This window comes from Ochotona princeps, chromosome 29, assembly GCF_030435755.1.
Source record: "Ochotona princeps isolate mOchPri1 chromosome 29, mOchPri1.hap1, whole genome shotgun sequence".
NCBI classification, from domain to species: Eukaryota; Metazoa; Chordata; class Mammalia; order Lagomorpha; family Ochotonidae; genus Ochotona; species Ochotona princeps.
In genome coordinates this window covers 19,379,631-19,395,824 of record NC_080860.1, presented here as the reverse complement: position 1 = coordinate 19,395,824, position 16,194 = coordinate 19,379,631, and the positions used below count along the sequence as shown (strand labels likewise).

Genomic DNA, 16,194 nt, shown 5'->3' with positions numbered 1-16,194 from the left:
ATAAGCAGGGAGCTGGATGGCAAATGGAGCAGTAGGAACACAAACTAGCACCCATTTGGGATATCACACTACAGAGTGAAGGATTAGCTTGCTGTACTCATCAGTGGACTCATGTACTAAGGTAGGAGACCCAGAAGCTCCTGGCTTTGGATGGGTCCAGCTCCGACTGTGTAGTCATTTGGGGAGCAAACCCTAGGATGGAAGACCTCTCCCTGTGTCTACCTCTATTTATAAGTTTTTTTATTTTGTTTTTTTAAATCAGCCTGCTATAGATTTATCAGATTTTGAGTTCCATGTGTAGTTGCCTTGGCAGGGCCAGACCAAACAATCTTATAGGCCCCACCCTGACCCAAGCCTTCATTCTCCCCTGTAATGCTAGCAAGGGGAATAAGCAAGCTTCAATTACTGGCACATTTTGTCCTACTTCTCTCACTGTTTTTCATTCTAATTTTAATACTTTGCCTGGTAACCTAGTTGCAATAGTCCCAAGAGAGTTCCCTTAAACAAGTTCAAACTGGCATCAGTAGCCTAATAGTTTTAGAGGTAACAGCATCACATACATTTATTTATGTTATGCCTTTGAGATATAAATGCATAGAAAGTTGGGGCTGGCAGGGTGGTACAGTGGGTAAAGCCATCACGTGGGTCTCCAGCATCCTCCATGCACACGGGTTCACATCCCAAGTCTTCCTCCTCTGATCCAGCTCCTTGTCAACAGTTTGGGGAAACAGCAGAGGACGGCCCAACATCTGGGGCCTCTGCACCCACATGGGGGTCAGGAAAGACGCTACTGGCCCCTGGCTTCATGGCCATCTGGGGACTGAACCAGCGCATGGAAGATCTCCGAATCTCCTTCTCTCTCTGTAATTCTTTCAAGTAAATCAATCAGTCTATATTTATTAAAACACAGAAAGCGGAATTTGGTAAAGGCCTATTTTCCTGGTCATTAAGGGTCTCTCAGGGAAGCATCAACGTTGAGACCTCTGCCTGGAGTCTGAGAGCCTGGAGGAGCTGCACAATGGCCAAGAATGTTGGTTACCTTAAAATAAGCATCATCAGGAGGTGGGCCTGTGGTACAGCACCTTAAGCTGCTGCTTGGGATGCAGACACAACGTATCAGAGTCCTGGCCACTGCTCTTCAGAATCAGATTCCTAAAGCACCTGAGAGGCAGCAGGTGATGGCTGGAGGACGTGGGTGGGAGACCGTCACAGTCCCAGTTACTTGCTTTGGTTTGTCCTAGGCCTGGATGTTGCTGGCATGTGAGCAGTCAACTAGCAGATGGAATAGCTCTCCATTTCTCTGCCTTTTGAGTAATCAAGTTCTATCAAGTAGGCAGGCTATTTCTATTGGTCTTGACCTCTCTTACACACCTATTGGCCTGTCCACTTGCTCATCAAACCCTAAAAAAATCCCCAGTACACAATGCAGTACCAGCAACCTCTGTATGCAGACTTCAAGAGACACACACACCGAGAGCAGACACCGGACTCTAATCCAGAGCCTTTACATAAGAAATAAAATGAATATTAAGAAAGGGAGGAAGGGACCCGGAGCAGTAGCCTAGCGGCTAAAGTCCTCACCCTGAACCTGCCGGGATCCCATATGGGTGCCAGTTCTAATCCTGGTGGCCCGTTTCCCATCCAGCTCTCTGCCTGTGGCCTGGGAATGCAGTCAAGGACGGCCCAAAACTTTGGGTCCCTGCACCCGCGTGGGAGACCCTGAAGAAGCTCCTGACTTCGGACTGGCTCAGCTCCAGCCATTGTGGTCACTTGGGGAGTGAAAACATTGGAAGGAAGATCTTCCTCTCTGTCTTTTCTCCTCTCTGTATATCTGCCTTTCCAATAAAAATAAACAGATCTTTAAAAAAAAAAAGATACATGAGGAAGACGGAGAATACTCATCTGGCACATGCCACCCTGACCCCCATATGGTACAGCAAGGCCGGAGGGCTGGAGATTACCCAGGGAAGGGCGCCTGTAGACGAATAGGAGTGGGAGCAGTTGAGAGCATGCTGATGGGAGGAATGCCTTTTGGGGTCTTCTACGGACCAGACCACTGCACTTGCAGGTAGGCAAGGGGACTAAGACTGTGTGGTTTGCTGGGGGCGGGGGTGGAGCAGTGTGGAGGGCGTGACTGGGTCATGCCAAGGCACTCCCACTCATATGGGAAACCTGTGCTAGGCTAAATTTGTTGCCTGATGTCTGCTGGAGCAAGCAAAAGGGCTGAGGGGCATGCTTGATTGGGCTAGGTGACAATATCTACCCATGTCAAAGCCGGGGTAGTTGCATCAGGCTGGGCTGTAGCACCCACCAAAACACAAGAGAACCAGATCTGGGTTTGTACAGGACTTGTGTGCTTACCTATGTGGGACTGCAACGCCCACCAGTTTGTGCACAACTGGGGATGGTGACAGGCCAAGCCAGGCCTGGGAGGCCAGGTGGGGCCAGGCTGTCAGCACATACAAAGGTCAGGACTGAGGGCAGATTATGCCAAGCAGCAACGTAGCACCTGCTACCATATGGGAGATCCTGGGCCTGGTAGAGGAACTTGGGTAACTCCCCTGCTAGGCGGCAGGTCCCACTGGAAAGCAAAATAACTGGGAGTGGGGCCAAGCTGCAACATACACTGGCACACGTGAGAGCCAAGACAGAGAGCATGAGCTGTGCCCAGCTGGGCTGAAGCACCTGCCAGCATGAACAAGCTCCAGGGCTGGGAATGAGTCTGGTAGAAGAACTCTGGGGGACTCCCCGGGTGAGCACACAAACCAGGGCTGGGGGTGGCCAGATGGGCTAGGCTCCAGTGACCACCGGTGTTCGCAAGAGCCAGAATGAGTGTGGGACAGGCCAGGCTATGCTGTGGCAATCGCTGGGTCACAGGAGAGCCAAGTTGGGCTAGGCTGCAGTACCTGCCAGAGTGCAAGGACCGGAGGCTGGCCACGTCAGGGTGGGTTGTAGCACCAGCTAGCACATGTGACATCTGGGGCTGGGAGCGACCCTGGTAAGTGAACTTGGGGAGTTCCCCTTCCAAGCTGTAGCTCTCACTGGTGAGTACAAGAGCTGAGGCTGGGGACAGACCATTCCAGACTGGGCTACAGTACCTGTCAAGACATATGAGCCAGTTCTGGGGGTGGGCAGGGCTGGGACAGTCCATAGTATACACTGGCATAAGCTAGAGACAGGACAGGATGTAGGACAGGCCTAGTTGGCCTTCAACACTTGCCAGCTTATATGATGGCTAGGGGTGAGCCAGGTTGGTGAGCTAGACTGCTGTACCCACTGGTGAGAGCTGGGACTGGAGGTGGCCTTGGCTGAGCCAGGTTATAGCATCTGCTGGAAAAAGACCTTGGGCTGGGAGTGGGCCTGGTAGGAGAACTTGGGGGACTCCTTTGTTGGGCTGCTGCTTCCACTGGTGAGTGTGAGATATGGGACTGGGGGTGGAACAAGCTGGGCTAGGATACCATACCTGGTAGTGTGCACAAGAGCCAGAATGGGTGTCAGCCAGCTGGGCTAGGCCATAGCCCCTGCTGTTAAGTGCTAGGACTGGGTATGAATCACATCAGGCTGGAGTGCAGCACGCCCTGGTAGGCACAAGATCCAGGGCTAGGACCATGCTTGGTAGGTAAACTGTGAGAACTCTCCTGTCGGGCTGCAGCTCCCACTAGTGATCATGAGAGCCAGGGCTAGGGGCAGGCCAGGCTGGTCAGCAGCACCTGTCAGCGTAAGTACGGGTCAGGTCTAGGGGTGAGGTGGGCTGAGCTAAGTTGGAAAACCCATGGGTGTCCATAAGAGCCAGATGGGAAGCAGTACAGGCTGGGCTAGGTCACAGCACATGCCATCATGTACTAAAACCAGAGCTGGGAGCAGGTCTGATGCGGTTCCTGAGGGTCACCCCGATTATACCATAGCACTTGCTGTTGTGCGTGAAGACCGAGCCTAGCAGGGATAGCCTCATCAGTTCACGTGAGAGATGGGGTTCAGGGCAGAACCTAACCAGGCAGCTGCATCCACCAGTATATGTGCTGGCTGGTGCTGGTGCACACAAGAATCAAGTCTGAGGTCAGCCCAGGCAAGGTTTGTTGGCTTTCACCCCAACTATCTGACTGGACTCAAACTCTGACCACAGAGAAAATAACATATGGTACGACTTAAAGTGCACATATTAATAGGGATGGGGCCTCTTCAGTTGCTGATCTCTGCGTAGTGAACAGCATGCCCAGCCAGCCAGCTCATCTAGGCCAGCAGAGTATACTGAGTGCCATGTCAGAGGATGGGCCACTCCCCTGGCCAAGCTGTGCAGCACATGTCTGGGTCTATGACTGTACCAAGGTGGACCTGGCCAGCCAACAGAATTTGGGAAGATTTTCTCAATCCTGGTGCAATGAAGCCTATGAAGTCTCATATCAAAACCATTCAAGTGGCACCCTTGGAACACTCTCCCCCCCACACTGGATTCATCCAAAGACCATCACCCATTCCTAGATGCTGCTGTAGTTTGACAGAAAGGAGTGGTCCCCTCCACTTCCCCAACTGCCACATGGCAGAGGGGTGGGAAACAAACCCACCCATCTTCCTTGATACCTTGACCTCCATCTCCATACCACACGCATCAGAGACATACATGGGCATGCATCCCTCTCAACTATGTAAACAAAATTTTAAAAAGAAAGAGAAGTTATGACTTTGCAGAAACTAAGTTAAAACTGAAAAAGCAAACCAAATGTCAAAGGACCCAAAGGCCAGTCTTCATAGGTGTTACCTCTAATGCCAAGGCTGTCTTGTCGTAAGCACAGGGCACTCTTTTCTGGATTGCTTTCGCAAAGACAGGTCCATTCTGTGTAGATGGCAAGGGGTTGATTGCTGCCCCAGGACTACTGGAAACTGCAGGTAGAGGAGTTGTGGTTTGAGGTTGAGCATATGCATGAGCAGGTTCTGGGATCCCGTAACTATTGGAATTCCTGTTTCCAGGCTTCACGAGTGATGAGGACCTCACAAGCTTTTCGACGTAAGGAACAGGGATCATGCCGGCCCGGCCATCCTTATTGCGGGCACTCCACCACTGCTCTTCAGGCTTCTCAATGATCACCAGGATCTCACCCTTTTTAAAGGGCAGGTCTTCAGCGTCATTCCCAGGAAAATCATACAGAGTCCGTACATACTCCAGATTCTCTTCTGCTGCAGGCAGGCTAGGAGCGGAGACAGATCCCATTGGTGGGTTTGGATACCTGAAAAGAGAAAGAAAATTACCCCAGGAGAAAACAGTATCTGTCAAACTCTTCAATAAACCATATTCTCTATAATGAGTTATTTTCCTGTGCCTTCTCAGCAATTAGAAAGATTGCTTTAGTCTTTAACTAAAGGTAATATCCCAAATATGACTTTTCAAAAGGCACATCAACAAAAATCTAAAATAAATAAATACTAAAAACAAATTGTACATCAAACATACATACACACTTCTGATCACAGGATTTTTTTACACACATAGATAACCTGATTTGAATATTTAAAAATCTATTTATTTAGTTAGTTAGTTATTTTTATTGGAGAGGCAGATATACAGAGAGGAGCAGAGACAGAGAGGAAGATCTTCCGTCCGATGATTCACACCCAAGTGACCATAATGGCTGGTGCTGCACCAATCTGGAGCCAGGAGCCAGGTCTCCCATGCGGGTGCAGGGTCTCAAGGCTTTGGGCCGTCCTCAACTGCTTTCCCAGGCCACCAGCAGAGAGCTGGATGAGAAGTGGGGATGCCGGGATTAGAACCAGCACCCATATGGGATCCCAACACATTCAAAGCGAGGACTTTAACTGCTAGGCCACGCTGCCGGGCCCCTATTTTTAAAATCTTGCCTTCACTAGTTGCATTCTTTTGGACTTTTTCCATAATCACCACACACTGTATACCTCCCAATCCTAATCTAACGACACATCCTGCACACTTCTCTTGTCATACAGGCAGCAAATGAGAAAGTTCTGCTCTGGGACTCTCAAGATAAAAAAATCAGAAAAGGGCTTGTATGTTTGCCAAAATAATATTAACTATCATCAAAATGAACACCCACAGCCCTCACAGAAGCACCAGGCGGCTGGCACCATTGCAGCTTTGCTATGGCTACAGGTTCAAATCTATCCACCCAGTGATTTGTAGGATTAACTCCCAGAGTCAGTCACACAAGCATAGTCCTACTCTCCACTTTGCAGAAACCAGTCTCTCTCCATGCCTTAGGAATGTTCTGGAAAGTCGTAAATGCCCAAGTTTCAGGGGAACAATATGCAACAATGTTAAAGAAAACTTTTCCTAAGCATGGCATGTAGCACTGTGCTGGAATGCCCTCAGAGACTACACCTCTTTGAGAGGTGGATTCAACTGCACAAACATCACCAAAGCCTCACTCTAGTAGCAGGAGTGGGGAGGACCAGCCTGTGAAATCATCTGTTCTAGCCCTGACAAGGAAATCACAGGTGGGACTTGAAATTCCATAAATCTAGAGCAGCCCAGTATTTTTCAAAAAAAGATTTTATGTATGGGGCCAGTGCAGTAGCATGGCATCCCATAGGAGCACTGGTCTGAGTCCTGGCTGCTTCATTTCCAATCTACCTACCTGCTAACGCGCATGCAAGGACAGTGGAGGATGGCTCAAGTGCTTAGGCCCATATGGGAGAACTGGAAGATCATTCTGGCCCAGACCTGACCACTGCGACCACGTGGGAAGTGATCCAGCAGAAGGAGATGTCGGTCTCTCCCTGTACCTTAAGTAAAATAAATAAATCTTAAATATGTATATATGTAAATATGCATATATGTATATATATGTATATATTTGGAAGTCAAAATTCGACGAGATCTTTCACTGCTGGTCACTTTCCAGATGGCAACAGAGCAGGGCTAGGCCAGACTGAACCAGGAGCCAAGAAGCATCATCCAGTTCTCCCACAGGGTGAAAGGACCCAAGGATTGGGTCTCTTCCAGTGAGCTAAATTTTTTTTAAAGATTTATTTATTTTTATTATAAAGCCAGATACACACGGAGAGACAGAGAGGAAGATCTTCCGTCCAATGATTCACTCCCCAAGTGACCACAATGGCCGGTGCTGCACCGATCCAAAGCCAGGAGCCAAGAACTTCCTCCAGGTCTCACACGTGGGTGCAGGATGGGAAGCGGGGCCGCTAGGATTAGAACCAGCGTTCATATGGGATCCCAACGTGTTCAAGGCGAGGACTTTAGCTGCTAGGCCGCTGTGCCAGGCCCAGTGAGCTAATTTTTAAGTTGATACTTTTGCAATGCTCCACAAATGATGACTACTCAGCACCTGGCAAAAAAGTTCTCTACCTATTCTATAAACAATCTCTGCTTCCATCATAAATCAACAGCTCAAGGGCATTTTCTATCTTTCCCCTTTCTCTCTTTTTTGCCCAAACAATGATATAAAACGTATTTCCTATAATAAGCTGACCTCCTAGGTTGAAGTATGCCTTAAATAAAGAATTCTGGAGTTCAGCACGACGGCTCAATTGTCTAATTCTCCCTCTGTAGCACCAGGTTCCCATCCAGGTATCAGCTGATGTTCCGGCTGCTCCACCTCCCATCCACCTCCCTGCTTGTGGCCTGGGAAAGCAGTACAGGACGGCAGAGTCTTGGGACCCTGCAACCACGTGGGAGACCTGGAAGAGGTTCCTGGTTCCTGGCTTCGGATTGGTGCAGCACCAGCCGTTGCGGCTCACTTGGGGAGTGAATCACCGGACGGAAGATCTTCCCCTCTGTCTCTCCTCCTCTCTGTATATCTGACTTTGTAATAAAAAATAAATAAATCTTTAAAAAAAAAAAAAAAAGAGTACTGTATCTACCTGGGACAGTCTTTCTTCCCTAAAATCACACTTACCAGTGTGTCTGAATGCCACTGGTCTCAATGATCTTTCATTTTTTGAGCTTACTATAATGAGCATCAGCTGGCAAGTGCAGGACTGGTCTTGTCAGGCTGGAGCTGGGAATGGGCCTGACAGGGGAACTGTGGGTACTCCTCAGCTAGGCTACAGCTTCTGCTGGTAAGCACCTGGTGAGAACCAGGGCTGGGGATGAGACAGGTTGGACATGGAAGCAGCAACCATCGGTCTATGTGTGGGCCAGGTCCAGGGGCAGGGTGGACTGAGCTAAACTATAGTACCCATGGGTATGTGTAAGAGCTGGATGGGATGAGATAGGGCTGGGGCAAAACTAACCTGGCAGCTGTGCAGGTGATGGACTGAACCTGATCCTGCAATAGCTGGTGCCCAAGAGTCAAGTCTGAAGTTATTGCAGGTGAGGTTTCTTGGCTGATGCTTAGAGTTGGAGAATTAGCCAGCTGAGCCATTGCATCAGCCCCATGGTTTCTCTCTTATAACAGTCCTTGATACCTCGAGGTGCTCCCTAGCTCAGTATACACCAGAGCAGCTGTGAGAAGTACAACTCTGAGCACTATTTAATAACCTAGAAGACTTTCAGTGCCGAGTCTTTTCCAAGTCAGCTTTACCCTTCCTTCCTGGCCACCATTCAAACTGAATGACAACCCTGTGCCTTCCGCAGCAGTCACTGGCTACCACCTCTTCCACCTCAGGTACTCGCTCACATCTTCAAGAATCGACTGAAAACAGCCAGCTTCCAAGCCTTCTGTATTTAGGCATCAGCCCTGCTTTGAAAAAACATGCATTCTATTTTTTTTCCAACAAATTGAGCTTCTCAAAGTTAGACTCTTTGGGATACAGATCTGGGAAATTATTTTACAATTTCCCATTCCTATTTCCATTCTTTTTTCCTCCTGAAAGCACAAAGGCCCAGCTTTCAGCTCCTATGAGCTGAGTGACGAATTCTGCTACACACACAAGGAGAACTCCTGTGCACCACTTGGCGTGCTTTTGCAACCTCTTCACCTTACCACTCCTCCACCTGTATTTCCATGTTTGTACCCTGGAAATTCTCAGCCATCATTCCAGGCAAGCTGAAACATGCTTGGTGGCCCCACCTTGCCTGTTATGTTCTTAGCTCAGAACTCTCAGTAAAAAACAGTAGCCATTTTTACTTATCACAAAATTTTAAAATATTTCAGCCTTAAGGATCCTTAGAAACCATTTAGTCAGAACAAAAGCAAAATTCTTAGACCAAGTCTCCAGATTTGAATCTTATTTAAACAAGAGAAAATTTACAAATCAAATGGCTTCCAGTACTTTCCTTTAAATATTTCATTTGAAAGGTAGAGTCAATTTCTCTCACAGATGGCCCACCCCCACCACAGAGTGCTGCTCCCTTCCACCCGCTGGTTCACTCCTCTAATGTTCACCATGGCAAAAGACAGCTACTTGAAGCCACAGGCCAGGAACCAAGAGCTTCCTCCAGGTCGGCTATGTGGATACATGAGCCCAGCAAGGACCTGGGCCATTAAGCAGAAACCTGGACTGGAAGTAGAGCAGCTGGGACTCAAACTGGTGCCCAAATGGGTTGGCCATACTGCAGGCAACTGTGATTGGCCACTTCCTTCAGTTCTTAATGCAGTTTTATTACTTATGATTTTCCCCCCTTATTCTCTCCATATATATATATATATATATATATATATATATATATATTTAAAGATTTATTCATTTTATTACAGCCAGATATACACAGAGAAGGAGAGACAGAGAGGAAGATCTTCCGTCCACTGATTCACTCCCCAAGTGAGCCGCAACGGCCAGTGCTGCACCAATCCAAAGCCGGGAACCAGGAACCTCTTCCGGGTCTCCCACGCGGGTGCAGGGTCCCAATGCATTGGGCCGTCCTCAACTGCTTTCCTAGGCCACAAGCAGGGAGCTGGATGGGAAGTGGAGCTGCCGGGACTAGAACCGGCGCCCATATGGGATCCCGGGGCTTTCAAGGCGAGGACTTTAGCCGCTAGGCCACGCCGCCGGGCCCTCCATATATATTTTAAAGATTCATTTATTTTTGAGCCTGGTGTGGTAGCCCATATGGGCACCAATCCTAATCCTGGCAGCTCTACTTCCCATCCAGCTCCCTGCTTGTGGCCTGGGAAAGCAGTCGAGGATGGTCCAAAGCCTTGGGACCCTGCACCTGCGTGGGAGACCTGGAGGAAGTTCCTGGCTCCCGGCTTTGGATCGGCACAGCACCAGCTGTTGCGCCTCACTTGGGGAGTGAAATCAACGGATGGAAGATCTTCCTATCTCTCCTCATCTCTGTATATCTGACTTTCCAATTGAAAAATAAATCTTTTTGGGCCCAGCGGCGTGGCCTAGCGGCTAAAAGTCCTCGCTTTGAAAGCCCCGGGATCCCATATGGGTGCCAGTTCTAATCCCGGCAGCTCCACTTCCCATCCAGCTCCCTGCTTGTGGCCTGGGAAAGCAGTTGAGGACGGCCCAAAGCTTTGGGACCCTGCACCAGCATGGGAGACCCGGAAGAGGTTCCAGGTTCCCGGCTTTGGATTGGTGCAGCACTGGCCGTTGCGGTCACTTTGGGAGTGAATCATCGGATGTAAGATCTTCCCCTCTGTCTCTCCTTCTCTGTGTATATCTGACTTTGTAATAAAAAATAAATAAATCTTAATAAATAAATAAATAAATAAATAAATAATCTTTAAAAAGTTATTTTTATTGCAAAGTCAGATATACAGAGAGGAGCAGAGACAAATATTTTCTGTCCGATGATTCACTCCCCAAGTGGTTTTAATGGCTAGAGCTAAGTGGATCCAAAGCCAGGAGCTTCTTCTATGTTTCCCACGTGGGTGCAAGGGTCCCAAGGCTGTGGGCTTTTCTCTACTGCTTTCCCAGGCCATAAGCAGGGAGCTGGATGGGAAGCGAGGCTGCCGGAATTAGAACCAGCAACCACATGGGCTCCCGGTGCATGCAAAGCAAGGGCTTTAGCCACTAGGCTACAGCTCCAGGTCCTCTTATTCAGTATTTATCTGCATAAACTAGAAACGGGCAGGAGTGAACATGTGTCTCAGTGGTCAAGACATCCACGCCAGTGCCTCCGTTTGGTTCTCAGCTCTGGTACTGTGGCTTCCTGCTAATAGACTAGAAGGCAAAGGTGACGGCTCAACAGCCCAGACTTGGTTCCAAGACAATGGCTATCATAAGGCTCCGTCATGACCAATGCTGGCATTTGGGGAGTCAATCTGTGGGTGAATGTTCTCACTGCCTGTCAATAAAATCTAAGAAAAAAACAAAAACAGACCCAATACAAGCATAATACTTAAAAAAAAAAAAAAAAGGCAAATCAAGAAACAAAATACACTTGAGAGGGGAGAAACAGAGAGCCCTTCTGTCTGCTGGTTCACTCCCTAAATGGTCGGAGTTGAGACAATCCAAAGCCAGGAGCTTCTTACGTGTCTCCCACACAGGTGCAGGGTCCCAAGGCTTTGGGCCATCCTCGACTGCTTTCCCAGGCCACAAGCTGGGAGCCGGATGGGAAGCAGAGCAGCCAGAACACCAACTGGCGCCCATATGAAATTGCGGCACTTGCAAGGTGGAGTATTAGCCAATTGAGCCATTGTACTGGGCCCCACAAAATACACTTTAAAGACCATAGGAAAATATATTGCATATTTCAAAATTCTATTCAGAAACCTTCTTTAAAATGTTTAAAATAAAATAAAATGATGATGAAAACCAAAAGAGTTCTGCTTATCAGATGATTTGCAATATACAAATGATGACCATGAGCAGAAAAAGAATTCTACTAGCTTAAACTCAACAAAGGCTATTCAACATGGATACCCTTTGGCAGTTAAATTTTATTTTAAAATTTATTTTTTATTGGAAAGTCAGACATATAGAGGAGACAAAGAAAGATCCTCCAACCACTGGCCCAATTGGAAGTCAGGAGCTAGGAACTTCTGACAGGTCTCCCACATGGGTGCATGGTCCCAAGGTTTTGTGTAGTCTTCAACTGCTTTCCCAGGCCACAGGCAGGGAGCTGGAAGGAAATAGAGCAACCGGGACATAAACCTGCACCCACATGGAATCCCAGGGCCTGCAAGGTAAAGACTTTTAGCCACTAGGCCACCACACTGAGCCCAGGCAGTTAAATTTAAAACTTATCATGGGAATCCTACTAACAGAAAAAGCAATTAATAAGGTACATCCCAAGGACACAAAGTTACAAATCCATCACATCAGCCTGCTGCTTCTCCCCAAACAGGCCCCGCTAAGTCACAGGCTCACGGTCCCGAGCCCTCACCATCACTTTGCACCTGGATCAGTTCAGACTTACTCCCTGCTGCAAACTTCCTTCCTTTCACAGAATCCATTACTACTTTAAATAAAAATCAAGTTCTTTCCCCCGTCCACTATTGCCAAACTTTTATCAATTCTCCCCCCTCTCCTCCAAGAACCAAGACTGGTCTTTCTCACAAGCCTCTCAGGCCCAGGGCACAGGCTTTCCCCCTGCCTGGAGCCTGCTCCAGCCACAGTGCTCATGCTCGCTCTGACCTCACTGTCTCAGGGCGAGCCTTCCTGTGACATCCTCTGGTACCTCCTTCTCCTTCGTTACATTTACCCCTCTTCTCAGCACTTCACCTTTGTGTCTTAGCCTGTCTCCTCCACTACTATGCAAATTCCACGAGGTGAGCCAGCATAGGTCGCTAAGGCTCAAGCTGTGGTGCAGCAAGTTAAGACACATATGCCGCCAGCAACCCACACGTGCCAGTCAAGAGCTCAGAACGAAAATATAAAACTAAAAATTAAGAGACATTCCAATAAAAACGGCTGATGAAAGAACCAGTCCTTGCCTTTCAAGGAAAACCCTACAATTGCCTTTCTAGGAAAACCCTACATTTTGTGAAGACATTCAACACTCAGGTTTTTATCTGGTCAGCCTTTCAGGAACCACTAGCTTTCTGTCAATTTCAGGATTGGGAGTCCTGAAATTGACAGAAAATTCAGAATCACCAACCCCATTTCCGGCTGCTCCACTCCCATTCCAGCTCTCCGCTAAAGCACCTGGGAAACGATGGAAAGCGCCCAAAGTTTTGGGTTCCTCCCATCCACATGGGAGACCCTGGCCGGCAGTCCAGGCTCCTGGCTCCAGCCTGGAATATTGTACTGGTGTGAGGAGTCAACCAGGGGATAGAGACCCTTTGTGTCTCTCCGCCGCTCTAATTCTCCTTTTCAAATATATATATATATATTCAAATATATTTACATTTATATATATTTATATATTTATATTTATACATTTATATATATAGATATATATATTTATATTTATACATATATATATATATTTATTTATTTATATTTATATATATATAAAGGATCCAGTCCAGACCCAATCTGACCAGGTACTAAGGAAAACAAAAACTTAACAGTCCGCAGGCAGAGGGACTTGGAGAAAGAGAACTGAATGTGAGAGGGGAGGGGACTGGGGCAACAGGTAGGATTTCAATGGGTGGAAGTTGCCTGTCCTTGAAGAGCTGAGGTACCGAGGTGCCAACAGGTAGGGCCAGCTGCCAGGGAGGAAGCGAGCGGAGTTGGCAGACGCACACAGGGGAGGCAGGGATGGGCAGTGGGGGTGTAGGGAGCAACCCCCTCCTCCCAGGAGAGGCTCACCCACGGACTGCCTCTCTTTATTAAAGTAACTGTCCCCTCATTGTAAGCACCCACACAGCATGGCTTCAGCAGGCCTGGTGTCCACCTATCAGAGCAGAACCTGACTCATACTGTATACCCGCCTTACAGAGGGGGCTCTCCCACCTCTGCCACTGGGAGGACACTTGGAGGGACAGGGACCGGGTTCCATCAGACGTCCCCTCCAGGCCTGGGTTGGGATCCACCAGGCCTCACCAATGCCATTCTCCGCGCCCTGGTCTTTGTTAGGCGGCTAAAGTCCGTTTAGCTCAGGCATCTCTCAGCCACCACAACGACCAGCCTCACCTGCTTCTCAGGCTCACTGTTTTTGTATTAACCGCTCTTAATGCCTTTGGTTCATTAGCGCACCTAGAAAGTCACAAGCGCCCGGCTAGGAAAACTCACAGGAACATCCAGGCCTTATCAAACAGATTAAGGAAACCAAGTGGACAGAGAAACACCTTGTTGAAAAAATAAATAAATAAATAAGGGCAAGTTTTCGATTACAATTGGGCATAATTCAATAAACGAATGGGTCTTAGTAGGAGAAGAAAAGGCTTACTAACCTGAGTCTCTGGGTTCTTGGCTTTAAGATGGAAAGCATGAGCTGATTAAATGATCCACCTGAGGAGGGGGTGGGCCGCCCGCCCCCCGCCCCCAGGCCTCCCTGAAGGCAGGGACACCTTCTCTTTTGTCAGGAAGGTTAAGGGACCCGAGGTGTCTCGCCCGCCTCACTACCGACGCGCAGGGGGTTTTGTTACTAAAGGCCAAAGCATTTTCATCTCGAGAGATTGCCCAAGGCCCAGCGGTTCGGGGGTCAACTGCTGCGGATGAGCATTTTTGGGGGTGGGGAGAGGACACCGCTCGGCTATCATCAGGTTCTCCAAGAAATCTGTGGTTCCCTCTCTACCCCAAAAAGATTTTTTTAAAAATAAAGCAAAATCCTGCATTAGGCTGGCAGAAAAAAAAAAATGACACAAAAAGCTAAAAAGGCGTGAACATTCTAGCTATCCGACCACCTCGGCAGCGACGTGAAAGAACGCTTCCTTCTAAACCTGTGACCACCCCCCACCCCGATCCTGACACCAACCTCCCGATCGGAACGCTTTGCTGGGAAATAATAACACGAAGCAGAACGGAGGGCTGGGAGAAGCGAGTTGCAGCCCTTCTCCACCGACCCCCTCCCCATGCGCACACACACACACACACACACACACACACACACCCTCCTGAGCCGAAAGGCGGGAGAGCGCGCTCCCTTACCTGGGCGCGGGCTCGATCAGGGTGGTAGTGTCCAGGTAGTGGATCTTGTAGAATTCCAGAAGCGCCGGCAAGTGGTCAAACTCCTGGTCCCCGATCTTAAAACGGCGGTTAGGCAGAGAGTTGATGATGTAGTGAGAGACCCGCGAGTTCTCGGATACGGACAGCACATAGTCCCCGGGGCAGGTGGACGAATCGCGCACAAGGAACATGCCGTGGCGCTGGCCCTGGAGCCGGGTCTGCGCCTCCTGGCGAGACACCGGCCCCATATACCAGGAGTTGCGGTCTGAGGAATCGAACCGGGCGGAAGACATGGTGTCCCGGGGAGGGTCCCCGCGGCTCTCGGCCTGCGGGGTCGAGGCGACGGCGCGAGGCTCGGGTGCCTGAAGCCCGACTGAGACGGCTTCTTGGAGCCCGAGCGAGGGCCTCTCGGCGCTCGGCGAAAAGCGCTCGCTCACACGGCCCGGCCAGCACCTTCCTCCGGACTCCGGACCCGCAGCATCCTCCGCCCGCTCCGAGGCCGCCTCGCACAGACAGCCGGCCCTGCTGGGGGAAATGAGGGCCAAGATCCCGGGGCGGGGGGTGGAGGACGTGGGTGGCAGCGTCGGGGAGGATCTGGGCGGGCGAAGCCGAGTGGCCGCGGAGGCCGCCCCCCGGGGTTCTGGGGCTGCCTGGCTTCCAGGGGGTGATTCCCGGGCCTAGAGAACGCACCGGCTCTGCCCCCCAAAAAAAAAAAAAAAAAAAAAGCCCCACAAGTCTTGGACGGACTCACGCCGTTACACACAACGAAGCGCCGGACTCTCAAGAGCGACGTGCCTCCGGGGCAGTTGCTTGACCAGCCCTTTTCCCAATAGCCACAGCAACAAAATGGCGGACGCGGGAGAAGCGACCGGCCGCCTCCACCCCCCACCCCACAACCCCGCCGCTCAGCGCGCTCCGTCTGCGCACGCGCGGGGCCCCGGCTGCCTGCGGCCGCCGAGGGGCCCTCCCCGTGACGTCACGCGGCCCGGCCAATGCCCGGTCGGCGATGGCGGGGTGGGTGTTCGCGGCCGGCGCCCGCTCCCGCGTTCCGGGTGGAGGCTGAGGCGAGGCGGGGGTGACGGGCACTCCCTTCCTGGGCCGCTCGCTGCGCCGCCGGGGGGCGCTGCGGCCGCCGGGGCTCCCCCTGCGCTTGGCAGGGAGACAGCTGGAAGCTTGAGAGGGAGCGGCTTTTCGGAAAAACCTGCTTCTTGGGAACAAAGCGTGAACGTGCAAAGGGCCGCCTTTGGAGGCGTGACGCTGAGGTGACCCGGCCGGCTGAGAGGGTCCGAGGGAACGTTCTATGGGGTTGTCAGGGCCAGATGA

General features: G+C 50.1%; 1 protein-coding gene across 1 annotated transcript in view; it reads right to left on the bottom strand.

The window, feature by feature from the left end:
- CRKL (CRK like proto-oncogene, adaptor protein) overlaps window positions 1-15,774 on the bottom strand; it is a 31,727-nt gene extending 15,953 nt beyond the window's left edge. Inside the window, exons 1-2 of the mRNA XM_058656539.1 lie at window positions 14,854-15,774; window positions 4,757-5,222 (exon numbers count right to left, since the gene is read on the bottom strand). Of these exons, the coding sequence (XP_058512522.1) occupies window positions 4,757-5,222; window positions 14,854-15,164 (777 nt within the window). The 5' untranslated portion in view covers window positions 15,165-15,774. The remainder of the gene's footprint in view (window positions 1-4,756; window positions 5,223-14,853) is intronic.
- Between the last annotated feature and the right edge of the window lie 420 nt (window positions 15,775-16,194).